General features: G+C 45.3%; 1 protein-coding gene across 6 annotated transcripts in view; it reads right to left on the bottom strand.

The window, feature by feature from the left end:
• The window catches only part of ZSWIM5 (zinc finger SWIM-type containing 5), a 212,413-nt gene that overhangs the window by 977 nt on the left and 195,466 nt on the right, over positions 1-15,970 (bottom strand). For 4 of the 6 annotated variants that reach the window (XM_053245476.1, XM_053245471.1, XM_053245474.1 and 1 more), the window contains 6 exons: positions 12,140-12,400; positions 8,827-8,962; positions 7,312-7,466; positions 3,379-3,542; positions 2,711-2,792; positions 109-1,496 (listed from right to left, as the gene is read on the bottom strand). In XM_053245476.1, the coding sequence (XP_053101451.1) occupies positions 634-1,496; positions 2,711-2,792; positions 3,379-3,542; positions 7,312-7,466; positions 8,827-8,962; positions 12,140-12,400 (1,661 nt within the window). In that variant the 3' untranslated portion in view covers positions 109-633. Of the gene's footprint in view, positions 1-108; positions 1,497-2,710; positions 2,793-3,378; positions 3,543-7,311; positions 7,467-8,826; positions 8,963-12,139; positions 12,401-15,970 lie in introns of those variants that run through there. The other 2 variants (XM_053245473.1, XM_053245472.1) reach the window with 2 other exon arrangements.

Below are 15,970 nucleotides of genomic sequence, written 5' to 3'. Positions count from 1 at the left end.
GTTCAGTTTCTCATGTTCAGAAATGCTTAACCAAAAAAAAAAAGAAAGAAAACAAAACATCCCAGCCCGCAACAAATTTCAAGTATCCCCCAAACAAAAAGAGAATAATTATAAATAATTAGAACTTTACAATTTAATAATTGACACATATACTATTGTATTTACAGTATCATAAATGCTTCTGTTACTTTTAGTAAAGCAATCCCTGAGAACAGTTAACTTTAGGTTTTTAATTAAGGATCTTCACACACAGAAAATGGTGAAATCTGCCAGTCTTGGCAGGATGCACATCTTGCAAGGCCACCACTCTGGAGCGCAGGTGGCAACGCAAGAGGCTGAGCAGCGTGCTTCCGCCTCTCCTTCATGGCTGTCTGTCTTGCCTTTCAGCCTCTGTCCACCATGCCCTTTGGGAAAGAGGTATTCAATTTCCTGGTTAGCTTTTGGTATTGCCGAGGTGTTTGCAAGTAAATGATGGGTGGGAAGGGAAACCCTTCCTGCCATGCTGCCTTTTGGTTTACATATCTTGAAGAATCAGGGAATCCTCTTCAGATGGAAACTACAGCCAATCTTGCCCAGTTAAGCACGTGATTCCACCAACAGTGATCAGGGTTTCTTCTTTTCCTGTGCAGAAGCTCATCCAAACCGCTCCCTCACCAGCAACATGAGTTTCTTCTTGCCCTTGTAGATCTGCTTGAGGTTGTCTATGAACTGCGCAAATTGAATGTGGCCATCCTGAGCCAGTAGGAAAGTCTCCCGGGCTTTGCTAAGAAATTCTATGAACTCCCCATAATGCCGTGGGCTGATGTGAGTGAGGCGGGAGTGTGTGGTGTTGATGTAAGCACTTATTGTAGCATCCAGCAGTTGGCGCAAAGGTGCTTTGTCTGTTGACATCAGTTTCCCAGAGTTCCTGCGGCCGGGAATGCCAGCAAGGCCCGGTGCTGTCATGGTGCAGCGCCGCAGGATATCAGATAGTACGGTGGCGCAGTGTACGCTCTTCACCACTAGGGGAATAATGGCTGCCAGCTCATTCTTGCCCAGGGAGTGACTGAGTGCACATGCCCAAAGCACATCATTGATGGCGGGGTGTGTGTCTTGATTATAGGCAAGGTTAAGGTGGGTCATGGCAAGGGATGCCAGTTTGAAGGCCCTCAGAGGGTAGCCACGGTGCTCCATGTACCGTGCAATGGTGAAGAGCTGTGAGTAAGTCATGCCTGTGGAAGCAGCATCTATCACAATTTGGTAGGCAGTCTCAAAGGCGATGTGGTCCTTCTCACACAGAGTCAGAGCTGAGAGTGCACAGTTCTGGGGATCCTTCATGGCACACTGTAGGGCCAATGTGCGGGCACAGCTGGCCAGCTCTTCTCTCTGTGGATAGTCCAGGCTGAGGCGCAAGATGGTGTTGTGGGACATCACAGTTGCTGCTACAATGCTGGTAGCTTCAGTAGGGGTGAAGAGTGTATACCAGCTCTGCAAAATGCTGACGAGGGCCCGTACACCTGCCAGGAAGGAACACAAGCTTCTCAGCCAAGGGTGAACTGGCATCACAGTACAGAAGCACTTGAGCACATCATGCTGGCAAAAAGGGCTGGTTATTTCCATTCCATTTATTGACTACCTAGAATGAATAATATTGGCGGGGGGGGGCATACCGATTGTTTTTTGGACAATAGTCAAGGTTGCAGAGGAGCATACTAGGTGGGTAACAGCTTCTTCTAAGACTTTCTGTCTTAGAAGCAGGATAGAGCAGGAATCACTCCTCAGTTTGGCAACAGTCTCCATGCTGCAGTGGAGGATTGTTCTACTAACAGACTGCTATAATCACCGGGAGCTTAATGCCTCTCTACTTTGTAAGGCACCTTCCAGCCACAACTAAAAAGCCTCTAATCTTAATACTTAATTTCATATTTAAGTATTAATACTTAAATATTTTAAATATTCCTTTAATATTTTTCCTTTATTTCAAATAAACCATTACAACATAAAGTAATAATATGATCAAGAACAAAAAAGAAAAAAGCCTTAATAACTAACATGTCATGTGAAGCAATGTTTTATTTATGTTTGTTTGTTTGTTTGTTTGAAAAACCCTCCTAAACATATACTTCTTCACAATATGGTGTATTAAAGTTGGACTAGATTGCTGAAAAATCATCAGCAACCCTATTCCTATAAGCTGGACCAATAAATCAGCACTGGTAGACATTAGTGAACTTGTTTTTAAAAGCTACCCACAATGGCACCTCTGCTGGTCCAATTTCCTTAGTATCATATTCTCCAATATTTCTGCATTTCTGGCCAGTGCAGGGATCTTCTAATGGTCAATGACTTATCTCCTCTGTGAGCATTTGGGTGTTGATTAGTATAGTGGCTAAGATACAAGAAAGGAATCTATTCATATCTCACACCTGTCATTAAGGTGGCCTTAGGCAGGCTATACTCTTTCAACCTCAACTCCCCATCTGCAATATATTGGAGATAGTAATGCTGGCCTACCTTAAAGAGTTATTGTAAGGATCACAACAAGATCAGGTATAGAAAGTGCCTTGAACATACAAAAGAATTATATATTTATAACGTTAGTTTTAAATCCTCTCGACTACTTTACATAGCAGTACTACATCAGTATTTGGATCTGCCTCAAGTTCACTAGAACATACAGCCTCACTTTTGGCTGCAGACCAGCAAGGATGTGCTCATGAGAGATACCCACCCACTTCAGTAGCACAGGTCACCAGCCATCGCACCATCTCCCTCCGTCTCCAGTTGAGGGTTGATAGGGTCATGCGCATCACCTGGAACGGTACACAAGAATGGGAAACGATTATTTCCTACAGATGACTAAGTTTACAGGTGAAAACTTGCCAATTCCCAGATCAGCATACCAGTTCCCCTAAAGCTGTGGAACAATCTTCCCACTAAGGTATGCAACATTTCCTCTACTGGTCTCCCAGAAAGGTTGCAAAACACATCTCTTTCATTTGGCCTTTGGTTCAGCTGGCTAGCTTGGTTGTTTTGCTGGTCTTGTTCTATTGACATTTGCTGAATTATTTTAATTACTGTACTCTGCCTTGTGGACTGGAGAGGTGGCTAATATTCAGCACCCTGAGAATGGCCTGAAAGCAAATGATCCACTTCTGCTGCTGAAGATAAGCAGGTTTGGCTTGGTAAGCCTGGATGCAAATGCACACATAAGCTGCTCTAAGCTCCTCCAAGAATGAAGGAAATACAATTAAAGCACAATTGATACCAGAGTTGTACAGTAGAGGTCACTAGGACCTGAAGCATGTTTAGCAGCTCTCTTCTGTTGCTAAGATTCAGCCTTCACCTTCCAGCACAAAGATCAGGCAAGTCCTCAGATGTTCCATTTCTCCCCCGTACCTGCAGCCCCAGCTCCAGTGCCACGTTGAGCAGGGTTGTGTCAGAGCTGTTGTCAGCAGGCGTTGCAATCTTGAAGGCATCCTGGGCCAGTTTGAAGATGAGGGAGGAGGAATGGATGTTCTTCTGAATTGCTTCCAGGACTGTACGTAGACGCAGCATGTCCCCTGCATGGAAACAGGAAGAAAGCTCAGCCACTGGCCTGCTACAAGGTTGCCCACTGGCTATCTCAAGATAGTAACATTTTCAGGTCTAAAAGACAACAATGCACTCCTGAAAGTTTGGGAATGGAGGAGCAATTAAGTCTCTCTTTCCCACAGTCCTAGACCATGCTGAGGAGATACCAGTCACAGGGTGAAGCATACACAAAAGGAGCTCTCCAAATTATTACAGCTTGCAACATCCTGTGGGTGGTTGCTGCACTGCCCGTACCACCCTGTGGTCTTAACAACAGGAATACAATTGCACAAGAGCACACTTGCACAAATGCAGGCAATTGCGTGAATGTAGCTGAGCGACACTATGGCCAGTACTTCCAGTTGCTATATTGCTGCACATCTTTCTGCATTTGTGCAAGTGCACTCTTGCACAACTGTGTGCGTGTTGTGTTAGGACTGTGCAGAAACCGCCTGTGGGATGTTGTGTAGTATGTGAGCTTATATTTCCAATCTATACATTTTCTTTTGATCCATTAGTGCACTCCAACCCTACCCCAACATTCTGCCCACTCAACTTTCCTAAACTCACAGACTCCTGACATTCTAGGGAGTTCCACATTCCTTGCTTTCTTCACCAGAAGAAGAAGAGAGCTGCAGAAGCTGTGTGAGACTCTGCCCCTGCTAACCTCCTTAGCATCAAGCAAGGAAGCATAACATGGTAACTTGTTGCTAAGCAATTTGGCTTTGCTGAGACCTGCAGGATTAACCATAAAGGCAGAACACACACATATATATAGCCTCCAAAACGTCCCAAAAACTGCATGGTGAGAATGAAGTTGGCTTGGACTCTCTGTTGTCTGACTGAGAGGAAATTGCAAATCTCACTGGCACCTACAAGAAGGGGAGGTCTGCTGCAGGCTTCCCAGAAGTACAAGGCTGGTCACTGCTGAAAACAGGATATTTGGGCCAGTTGGATCTTCAGTTTGATCCAGCAGGGCTCTTATGATGATCTTATGTGTATTTGAAACACTTTAAATAAAGTTATAAGTGAATAAACTCTCAACATAAAGTAATTTAAAGACAAAAACTTTGGAGATGGAACACATGCTAGAAATGCTGCAGCAATCACATTGATCTGCAGGGTGGTCTCAAAACTGCTTAAGGGAGAGGCTGCTAATCAAACTTTGGAGGCCTCTGCTGCAAAGTAAAAGAAATGGAACTGAGACAATACAATTAACACTTGCATCTTCTCTTTTACCAGTACCTCTGAACAAAAGCAACCCTGGGACTAGAAAACTGAACCAGGAGGAGGAGTGTTCAGTGAAGGGACATGGGTAAAATAGGAGAGGAGAGAATTTTATGGGTGCAGCCCAAAGGGAGAAAGACCATTTTTGTTTTGCATAAGTGGAGTTTGAAAAGGCAACATTAGTGGTATTCAGTAGGAGTACACCTGACTCTCTGGTGAAGAGTGCACAACAGTATTTGCTCATCCTTTTTCCTAATAGAATCAATTATTGCTTTGCTTCATACACCAACCAATTGGAAACTGCTCATGCTCTCCATCAATGTGTACCAGGGGTCAGGAGATTTTATTCTGATATATGTATCACAGCCTATTACAATATAAAAAGTAAAACACCAAAAATATGCAAAGAAACAAAAGTGTAACAGTGCTTCATACCTTTCATTTCTATGCTCAACAACAAAAGAACCATGTTATCTGAAACTGCCTGCTACAGACGCCCTTATCAGTCATACCAGGAATAAACAATGTTCTACAAGTCTTCATGAAGAAAAATCTTGTATCACTTCCAGCCATTCAGGCCGTGGCATTGCTTTTCACTTGCTTTTCAAAAGCCAGGTAAAGGTAAAGTGTGCTACTCAGTCGGTTTTGACTCCTGGCGACCAAAGAGCCCTGTGGTTGTCTTTGGTAGAATACAGGAGGGGTTTACCATTGCCTCCTCCTGCGCAGTATGAGATGATGCCTTTCAGCATCTTCCTATATATGATGAGCCAGCGTGGTGTAGTGGTTAGAGTGCTGGACTAGGACCGGGGAGACCCGAGTTCATATCCCCATTCAGCCATAAAACTAGCTGGGTGACTCTGGGCCGGTCACTTCTCTCTCAGCCTAACCTACTTCACAGGGTTGCTGTGAGGAGAAACTCAAGTATGTAGTACACCGCTCTGGGCTCCTTGGAGGAAGAGCGGGATATAAATGTAAATAAACAAATAAATAAACAAATTGCTGCTGCCTGATATAGGTGCTTCCCACAGTCTGGGAAACATACCAGCAGGGATTCGAACTGGCAATCCCTGGCTTGATAATCAAGTCATTTCCCCGCTGCACTATTAGGTGGCTACAGGTAAAGTGTGCCGTCAAGTCGGTGTTGACTCCTGGTGACCACAGAGCCCTATGGTTGTCTTTGGTAGAATACAGGAGGGGTTTACCCAGGTACTCTTTGTTAAAGACTTCTGAATCCACTCTGAGGAATACAACCATCCTCTCCACATATGCTGACGAATGTCCAGCAATGCTATTATATGGCAAATCAAAGCAGAGGTTGCAGGCATGGCGAGGCCCTATTTATCAGCCTTTCAGTTTTATTTAGCAGCCATCTGGCCTATCCGTAACGGGGAGGACATGTGGATAGGAGCTATTGGACCAAGTTGGATAGAGAGTACTGCCAAGTGCTTCATGCAGAGAACAGGTCAGCAAGCACTGCCAACTTCCATATTGGTCAAGAGGAATCTCAGTATCAGGTCCAAGGAGAGTTAGGCCAAGTCCTTGGGGAGGAGTGACTGTGTGATACCTGGCTATTGGACATGACTGTTACTTTTCATTAGACTTTTTGTGCCATGCTGTCCCTAGAATGAGAAGCACCCAATTCCACAGACAAAGCTAAGATGCCTTGATGAATTAATCAAGACACAGGAAAAGTAATCCCACTTGACTTGCAATAGGAAGGACTCCCGTGCTTTTTTTAGTCAGCATCTCCAAGCTTTCCCCAACTGCAGCTGAGACAGATGGTTTGTGTGGCAGCAATCAAGTGCCCTCAGCCTCAGACAAGTAGAACAAAGGGATGAAAAAGGGGCCCAGAGCATCTAGCCCAAAGCATGTGAAGCTTGAGATGTGTCACTGACCTGCCTTCCTTAATATAAACATCTATCATGGATGGGGCACACAGCCTCACTGTAGTACACTACAGTGAATGGGAGGGGATAGGTTGGGAACAGCCTCTCATTGTCACAGGGGAGCACACCTTTGCTCTTACAAGTCCCATCCATCCAGCAGGGAGGATGCTCTTTTTGCTTGAGGAGTCCCTTCTACCTAGCACAGACAGACAAGCTCAGTCTCTAGGCGTGTGTATTTTTCTGTTTGTTATAGAGAGAAAAGAGCTCAGCAGCAGCTAGATCCCTTGATGTCTCCTGTGCATGGTCATCCATCTTTTCACTTCCAAGGCATAAGGGTCTATTTTGTCTCTCTCCCTCCCACAATGGCCAAATCTATCCTTACTCCACTGATTCTCAGATCTCTGGGAGTTTCTATGATACGAAGTAGCTCCTGTAACTGTCAACATCTCAAGGACAGAAAAACCAGCCTCTGTGGCACTGCTGTGCTCCATCCGAGGAGCTGCTACAGGCATCTGCAGTTGATCATCTGACACAAGCCGCATGTCTTTGTACTACAGTTTTTTTTCTATTCAAGTCCAACCGTGAGCAATCCAGCCACAAAGTTTCTGGCTGTCATGTTCAGTTGTGCAAGACGTCCTTCACTCACCTTTGGCTGCTGTCAGCATAGTAGAAGCCAGCTCACACTGCTGTGACTCCAAGTGTCCCAGAGTAAACCAGCGTGGGTACCTGCTAGGCACCACTGAAACAATGTGGTGAGGATGTGTGACATCACCTGAGGGAGTTGCCTCCAGAACTGGCAGTCTAGAAGGAACCAAAGCAGCAACATCAGACCAAGAGAGGGGCACCTGCCAATGGTAGGTTCAAATCCTGTCCATCTTGTATGCTGGTGTAGTCCCATGCAGAAAGCCTTTCAAAGCCTTCTCCAACATATGGATGCAAGACCAGCCTCAAACAAACCTGAAAGGCTATTAGAGGGCTTAGGAGTAATTTATAAACTTGTAAAGAAAAATATAAGTTTAGAAACATCCCCTACTTGTACTTTTATGTTAGAGTCAGACATGGTTTGCACAGCAGTCATCTGGTTTTGCTTAGTGGGTGGGGGTGTTGGGGGGCATCATGGCATCTGCTGCAGTTTAGAACTACCTGCTCACACTTTTGCATTTAAAAGCCTTGGAAATCCGACAGGAAGTCATAAGTCTCCTCTCACCCAGGACACACAGTTGTACATGATGGGTTTCTGAATTTATTATTACAGCCTTACAGATAAGTACAAAAAAACAAAAGAACTACCAGCCCAGAGACAAATGACACCATCTATTCATTCCCAGACTGGCCATTCTTTCCAACTCTTTGCATGTCTGGCTGGAGCAGCAATAGCCCAAGCAATACGCAAGTACTCTTTGCATCAAGCACGAAGGGTAGTATTCATGTTCCCCTAAGGAAGCATTCAGAAAGTATATAATGTACAGCTTTCCTGTTCTATATTCTTGATCATTAGTCTTTGAGACAATCACTGTCTCAAACCCACAAAGGAAAAACTGGGGTCCAGGATGCTGTGTAGACAAAATTACTACTGCTTTCTACAATTAAGCAAGTCAGAAATTAAAGCATATTGATAAAACAGACAAACTGCACCTGCTAATCAGTAACTTTGTTTTCACATTCATGTTTTAAAAGTAAAATGTATTCAAATTATTTCTTTTAAAAACTTTCCATAAAACTACAGCAATTATTTGGACACTTCAAAAGTTTTAGCACAGGAGAATTTAAGACACCCAGGGCTGCTTTGCATGTTATGCTGAACCTGATGTTTAGCACATGTCCCTGTGTGTCTTTCCCGATACACTTCTGGTGTTGGGAAAGGCATGCCAAAATTGGGTGTGTCATATGAACTCGCCAATCTTTGCATATCCTGCCCTATTAGCAGTACGGAACCCAACATCTGTAACTAAGATCTGAAGTGAGGGGTTTGCTTCCCGACACCAGAAGAAGGGTGCAAGCATTTTCCCGAAGCTCTGGCAGCACTGCCAGACTTTAGGTTTGGCATAATATCCGAAGCGCCCCACCCCCACCCCCAGTAAGCTTTAAAGAATCTCCCATAGTTTTCACTTTGCATTGCAAGCTGCCTTCGATTAATGAAGCGGGGGGGAATGATACCAACCTCATGGAGCGCAGTGCCAGTTTATAGGCGAGGTCAGCATCATGGGGCAGCAAGGAAGAAAACAGGTACTTGGCAAAGGTGTGCATGGGCACACTTTCACGATGGATCACCTCACCAAGGCCACTGAATGGGCCACCTAAGCAGAAGAAGAGCCATGTCAGTGTCTGTCCTGCAACCAGACCTTCAGGATTTCAGCCAGAGAGAATTCTGCTGGCCGATTAGTATTTCAAGTAAGATGATACCTTCATGCTGATCTCTTGCATTTAACTCAAGAGCCTCGATTCCTAAGTGGGACATTCCTGGTTCTGCACTGCCCAGGGGCCCTAATGTTGCCGATACAAAGGTACTGGAGGCATACCCTCTTCTACCACCACCTCAGTGAAGAACTGCTTCTTTTCCTCTCCTCCTCTATGCTTCTAACTCAAGCAATACTGCGGAGGAGAGAACAAAATAACTCTGGCTCTTCTCCTATGTCCATCTGTCTTTCAGTGATGATTGCAGAAGTGTGACCATGTAGGCTTTGGATACAGGCAAAGTAGAGAGGGAGGGAAAGGCAGTGATTTGTTCAAACTAAGCAAGGGATTGACTAGGATTCTTTTCCCAATGTGGCTGCAAGAGGAGAGCCTTGGAACATAGTCACCATTGCACTTGTCTAAGGGTTCCTTGTTAGTGAACACCAGCAGTGTGTGGGGTGTGGGAACCCTTGGAAAATTTATTCAGAGAGCATCTTCTAAAGGCACAGAAAGAGGTTTGTTTGGGGGTTTTCTAGTCTTCAGGGAAGTATAATTTCTGTAGTCTGCATATTTCCTTGGGCCCCAACCTCCATCCCATAATACAGATATTGCTACCACATTGTTCCATTCAAAACATGCCATTGACCACACATATAAGTTATTATGAGCAAGGAGAATTTGGAGCTTAATGCAGATTAATCTGGATTGCTTCAGGGCAGTGGGTTATTATTTATTTAGCACATTTTTATTCCGCCCTAACCCAAGGCCTCAGGGCGGTTCACAACAAACAAATACTAAAAACAGTTTAAAACAAATAATAAACAATCAAAAGTTTAACAAGTTAAAAAGCTAAAAAGTTAAAAAGCTAAAAGGCCTGGGTAAAAAGATAAGTCTTTAGACACTTTTTAAAAGCCGCTAGAGATGGGGAGACTCTTATTCCCACGGGAAGTGCGTTCCAAAGTCTTGGGGCGACAACAGAAAAGGCCCATCCCTGGGTGGCCACCAAATGACATGAAGGTAGCCACAGACAAGCCTCCCCTGATGAACGTAGTGGACGATAGGGATCATGCAGAAGAAGATGCTCTCTTAAATACCGTGGGCCTAAGCTGTTTAGGGCTTTATAGGTTATAACCAGCACTTTGTATTTTGCCCGGAAACTTATTGGCAGCCAGTGCAACTCCTGTAATATAGGAGTAATATGGTCTCTTCGAGATGACCCGGAGACCAACCTGGCTGCCGCATTTTGTACTAATTGTAGTTTCCAGACTACGTACAAAGGCAGCCCCACATAGAGCGCATTGCAGTAATCAAGCCTGGAGGATACGAGCAAGTGTACTACTGTTTTGAAATCATGAACCTCAAGAAACGGATGCAGCTGGCGTATCAACTGAAGCTGATAGAAAGTGCTTCTGGCCACTGCCTCAACCTGGGGAACCAGGGAAAGGGGTGGATCCAGAAGCACTCCCAAACTGCGTACCTGTTCCTTCTGAGGAAGTGTGACCCCATCTAGAACAGGTAGATCAATATTGCTTCCTGAGTGATGACCACGCACAATAAGTACCTCCGTCTTGTCTGGATTCAGTCTCATTTTGTTATTCCTCATCCAACCCATTACTGCTTCCAAGCAGGCATACAGGGAGAATATACCTTCTCCTGATGATGTTGACATGGAGAAATAGATTTGGGTGTCATCAGCATACTGATAACACCCAGCACCAAATCTCCGGATGATCTCTCCCAACGGTTTCATGAAGATATTCAAAAGCATGGGAGACAATATGGAGCCCTGAGGGATCCCATATAAAAGCTCAGATTTTGAAGAGCAACAGTCCCCAAGTGACACCATCTGGAATCTGCCAGAAAGGTAGGAGCAGAACCACTGCAAACCAGTGCCTCCCACCCCCAACACTCTCAGATGTTCCAGAAGGATACTATGGTCGATAGTATCGAAAGCCGCCGAGAGATCCAAAAGGACCAACAGAGTCACACTTCCTCTGTCCATTCCCAATTAGAGATCATCCATCAGGCCGACCAAGGCAGTCTCCACCCCATAGCCTGCCCGAAAACCAGTTTGAAATGGGTCTAGATAGTCAGTTTCCTCCGCCTGGAGCTGGGAAGCCACCACCCTCTCAATCACCTTGCCCAACCATGGGAGGTTGGAGACAGACCTGTAGCTATTAAACTCCGAGGGGTCCAAGGCAGGCTTCTTAAGAATAATTCTAATAATTGCTTCCTTTAAACAAGGAGGCATCCTGCCCTCCCTCAGAGAGGTATTTATAATTGCGACCAGGCTCTCCACAACAACCCCCTTGCCAGATAGTATAAGCCACGTTGGGCAAGGATCAAGCAGACAGGTGGTAGGATGCACCATTCCAAGCAGCTTGTCCACATCCTCAGGAGTCACAAACTGAAATTGATCCAGTCTAACCACACAAGAGGAGTTGCTGGATATCTCTGCATCTGACACTGCGATAACTGTGGAGTCTAAATCTAGATCGACCCGAATACGAGAGACTTTGTCCACAAAAAACTCATTAAAAGCGTCACAGTGGGCAATGATGGTTCCAAATTCGGATTCAGGGGAGTAGGGGGGCCCTACTAGCCCCCTCACAATCCTGAATAGCTCCGCTGGACGAGAGCCTGTGGAAGCAATATGGGCGGAAAAGAAACACTTCTTTGCTGCATGTATAGCCAGAGCATAGATCTTTAAATGTGCTCTATGTTGTAATCTGTTGGATTCGAGTCGAGTCTTCCTCCACTTGTGCTCCAGTCGCCTACCTTGCTGCTTCAGCTCCCGTAGATCTTCTGAATACCAAGGAGCCATTTTTGAAGCGGGTCGGAGAGGACGCTTAGGAGCGATCATGTCTACTGCCCTGGTGAGCTGATTATTCCAATTCTCCACCAGGGCATCAACCGGATTGCCAGCAGGGCCAACATTAAATCCTTCCAAGGCTTCTTGGAATCCCATTGGATCCAATAACCTTTTTGTATGGACCATTCTAATAGGTCCCTCACCCCTGCAGAGGGTTGAGCTTCCTCCTCCTGAGCAGCAGCTGATGAAAACACCTCAGTCTCCTTACCTTCCAGGAGCAAGATGCACTGCTTGCCTAAAGTCTGCACCAGCACAGCATCCAGCTCCAACTCCTGCAGACGGGCAATTATCTGCTCCTCGTTGCGCCAGACTTTGTCTTGAGCATAAAGGCCTTCTGGCATCACCCGCTGCTGCCCCATCCCCATCAATGCCACTTCCAGAGCCAGGGATAGGTAGGATTCCCCACCTTCAGGGCAACTGTTGGCCACAGGCACGTGCTGATACACTGGAGGCTTGGAGTCACCAGCATCTGATGAAGAAGAGAGTTATTAATGGGATAGGGAGAGCAGCCCCCACCTAGGGCCTCCTTCCCTCCTTCCAAGAGTCACAGTCTGATTGGCACTGTCATGGGTCCAGACAGCCTGTTTAGGAGATCATATACAGGTGAAACTCGAAAAATTAGAATATCGTGCAAAAGTTCATTAATTTCAGTAATGCAAATTAAAAGGTGAAACTGATATATGAGATAGATGCATTACATGCAAAGCGAGATAAGTCAAGCCTTAATTTGTTATAATTGTGATGATCATGGCGTACAGCTCATGAGAACCCCAAATCCACAATCCCAGAAAATTAGAATATTACATGAAACCAAGAAGACAAGGATTGTAAATAGAACAATATTGGACCTCTGAAAAGTATAAGCATGCATATGTATTCAGTACTTGGTTTGGGCCCCTTTTGCAGCAATTACTGCCTCAATGCGGCGTGGCATGGATGCTATCAGCCTGTGGCACTGATGAGGTGTTATGGAAGACCAGGATGCTTCAATAGCGGCCTTCAGCTCTTCTGCATTGTTTGGTCTCATGTCTCTCAGCCTTCTCTTGGCAATGCCTCATAGATTCTCTATGGGGTTCAGGTCAGGCGAGTTTGCTGGCCAATCAAGCACAGTAATCCCATGGTCATTGAACCAGGTTTTGGTAATTTTGGCAGTGTGGGCAGGTGCCAAGTCCTGCTGGAAAATGAAGTCAGCATCCCCATACAGCTCGTCTGCGGAAGGAAGCATGAAGTGCTCCAAAATCTCCTGATAGACGGCTGCGTTGACCCTGGACTTAATGAAGCACAGTGGACCAACACCAGCAGATGACATGGCTCCCCAAATCAACACAGACTGTGGAAACTTCACACTGGACTTCAAGCATCTTGCATTGTGTGCCTCTCCATTCTTCCTCCAGACTCTGGGTCCTTGGTTTCCAAATGAGATGCAAAAGTTGCTCTCATCAGAAAAGAGGACTTTGAACCACTGAGCAACAGACCTTTTTTTTCTTCTTGAGCCCAGGTAAGATGCTTCTGACGTTGTTTGTTGTTCAGGAGTGGCTTGACAAGAGGAATACGACATTTGAAGCCCATGTCCAGGATCCGTCTGTGTGTGGTGGCTCTTGATGCACTAACTCCAGCCTCAGTCCACTCCTTGTGAAAGTCCCCAACACTTTTGAATGGCCTTTTCCTGACAATCCTCTCCAGGCTGCGGTCATCCCTGCTGATTGTGCACCTTTTTCTTCCACACTTTTCCCTTCCACATAACTTTCTATTAATGTGCTTTGATACAGCACTTTGGGAACATCCAACTTCTTTTGCAATTACCTTTTGAGGCTTTCCCTCCTTATGGAGGGTGTCAATGATGGTTTTCTGCACAACTGTCAAGTCAGCAGTCTTTCCCATGATTGTGATTCCTAATGAACCAGACTGAGAGACCATTTAAAGGCTCAGGAACCCTTTGCAGGTGTTATGGATTGATTAGCTGATTGGAGTGGGACACCTGGAGCCTAGACTGTTGAACCTTTTCACAATATTCTAATTTTCTGGGATTGTGGATTTGGGGTTCTCATGAGCTGTACGCCATGATCATCACAATTATAACAAATTAAGGCTTGACTTATCTCGCTTTGCATGTAATGCGTCTATCTCATATATCAGTTTCACCTTTTAATCTGCATTACTGAAATTAATGAATTTTTGCAGGATATTCTAATTTTTCGAGTTTCACCTGTATGGCTATCTGTTGGAGCAGCTCCTGTGCCCAAATATGCTGCCCAGGGCTGCCCTTAGGGTGGGGCGTCCGGGGCAACTGCCCCAAGCCCTGCTCTGGGCACACTGCAGTGCAGCCTGCCTTCCTCTCTTCCCCAGTCCCAGCCACTTATCTTTCCCCACAGCCCAGCCGGAGCCGATCTTTTGTGTCTGTGTGCAGCTTGAAAGGCTCCAAGACAAGCAGCTAGAGCTCTCTCTCTCCCGCCTCTCAGCTGTTGAGCGGGTGGGCAGGGCTTCCAGAGGCCTCAGTGCAGGCCAGCCTGAAGCTCAGGAAAGAAGCAAGCAGGCAGGCAGGCAGGCAGGCAGGCAGGCACAGAGTGTCCAGCATCAGAGCTCTCTGCAGACCCTCTGCCCAGCCCAGCCCAGCCCAGCCTTAGTAATGGAGGTATGATGTGGTTTCCTTTTTGAGGTTATCTCCCTACCGCCTGAATATTTAGGGATTGGGTTGCCATAGGGCTTTGGTATTGAGCAGAGATGTAGGGCAGGGTGGGAGGAATATGTATATTTAAATTGAAGTGGGTTGGACAAATTATTGTTTTTTAAATTCTTTTCTTTATTTTTTTTTTAAAATCCATCCAAAAAGTCCTATAAGTGGCTTGCTTCATGGCAGAAAATTACAAAAATGTCTGGAACTGAAGCCCCCACTTAGACCATCATTCCACCCCCATATGGAAGAATCTGCCCTTTGTCTTCATAAAAAAAGGTAAAACACCCCCCTTTCTGCCCCAGCCTATAGATCTTTTTTTTAAATTATATTTTTATTAATTTTAACAATAATCATTCACAACACATTAAACAAACATGGACTTCCTGTTCACACCTCCTCGTGAATCACCAACTATAGAATTAACTCTTGCTATTCCCCCGTCTATAGATCACCTGTCCTGGAATGACTTGGCATAAGGCTTTGGTATTGAGTAGAGATGTAGGGCAGGGTGGGAGGAATATGTATATTTAAATTTAAGTGGATTGGGCAAATTGTTGGTTTAAATATTTTTAAAAACCATCCAAGAAGTCCTATAAGTGGTTTGTTTCATGGCAGAAAATCACAAAAACTTCTGGAGCAAACAATATACAATTTATTTGTTTGTTTGTTTGTTTATGAATGCACTATGCTCAAGTTGATTTGCAGCCCAGAAGGTCTGAGAACTGTGAAGCATGTGTTGTGCTTTTTATTTTTATTTCTTTAGAACGGCATTATATGTCCAAGCTGGTTGAACATGTCCAAAAACCTCACTCACGCTATTTATACACTGTATGTCATCAATCAGTATGATTCTGTAATGATATGAAATGTTAAGGAGGCCCTGCACATGCTGATTCGCCCCCAACCCTGCGTCCCCCTAGGGATGGCCCAGATGCTGCCTCAGCTTGAGCGGTACAAATAGATTCAGCAACCTCATCCTAGCTGCTTCTGCATGAGGAACTGTAACGCCGGGAAACCACAAAGAGCACCACAGAAGCATCTAGGCTCGTTGAACCACTTGCCAGGAATGTGAGACAGGAGCTACCTAACACCAAAGGACATCACTGACTGCAAGACTGCAGGCTGGCACTTGTGTTTGTGCCAGCCAGACCAGGCTCTGGTAGCAATAACTGGCAGGGATTGTCCAAGTGGTAAACGTGTCTCCTCTTGGGATGCCCTGTGTCACCACAGGAAACCAGCCATGCAGAATACAATTTTCTGGGACACCATGTGCTCACTACAGGAAGCCCATAATGCAGAATGCATATGCTTGCTGTGCAGACTCCACAGTGCTTGCTTGGAGAAACCTTCGGATGGCTTCAAATG

This window comes from Hemicordylus capensis, chromosome 4 (genome assembly GCF_027244095.1).
Source record: "Hemicordylus capensis ecotype Gifberg chromosome 4, rHemCap1.1.pri, whole genome shotgun sequence".
NCBI classification, from domain to species: domain Eukaryota; kingdom Metazoa; phylum Chordata; class Lepidosauria; order Squamata; family Cordylidae; genus Hemicordylus; species Hemicordylus capensis.
Note: the sequence above shows the minus strand (reverse complement) of the source record. Positions and strands in the feature narration are given on the sequence as shown.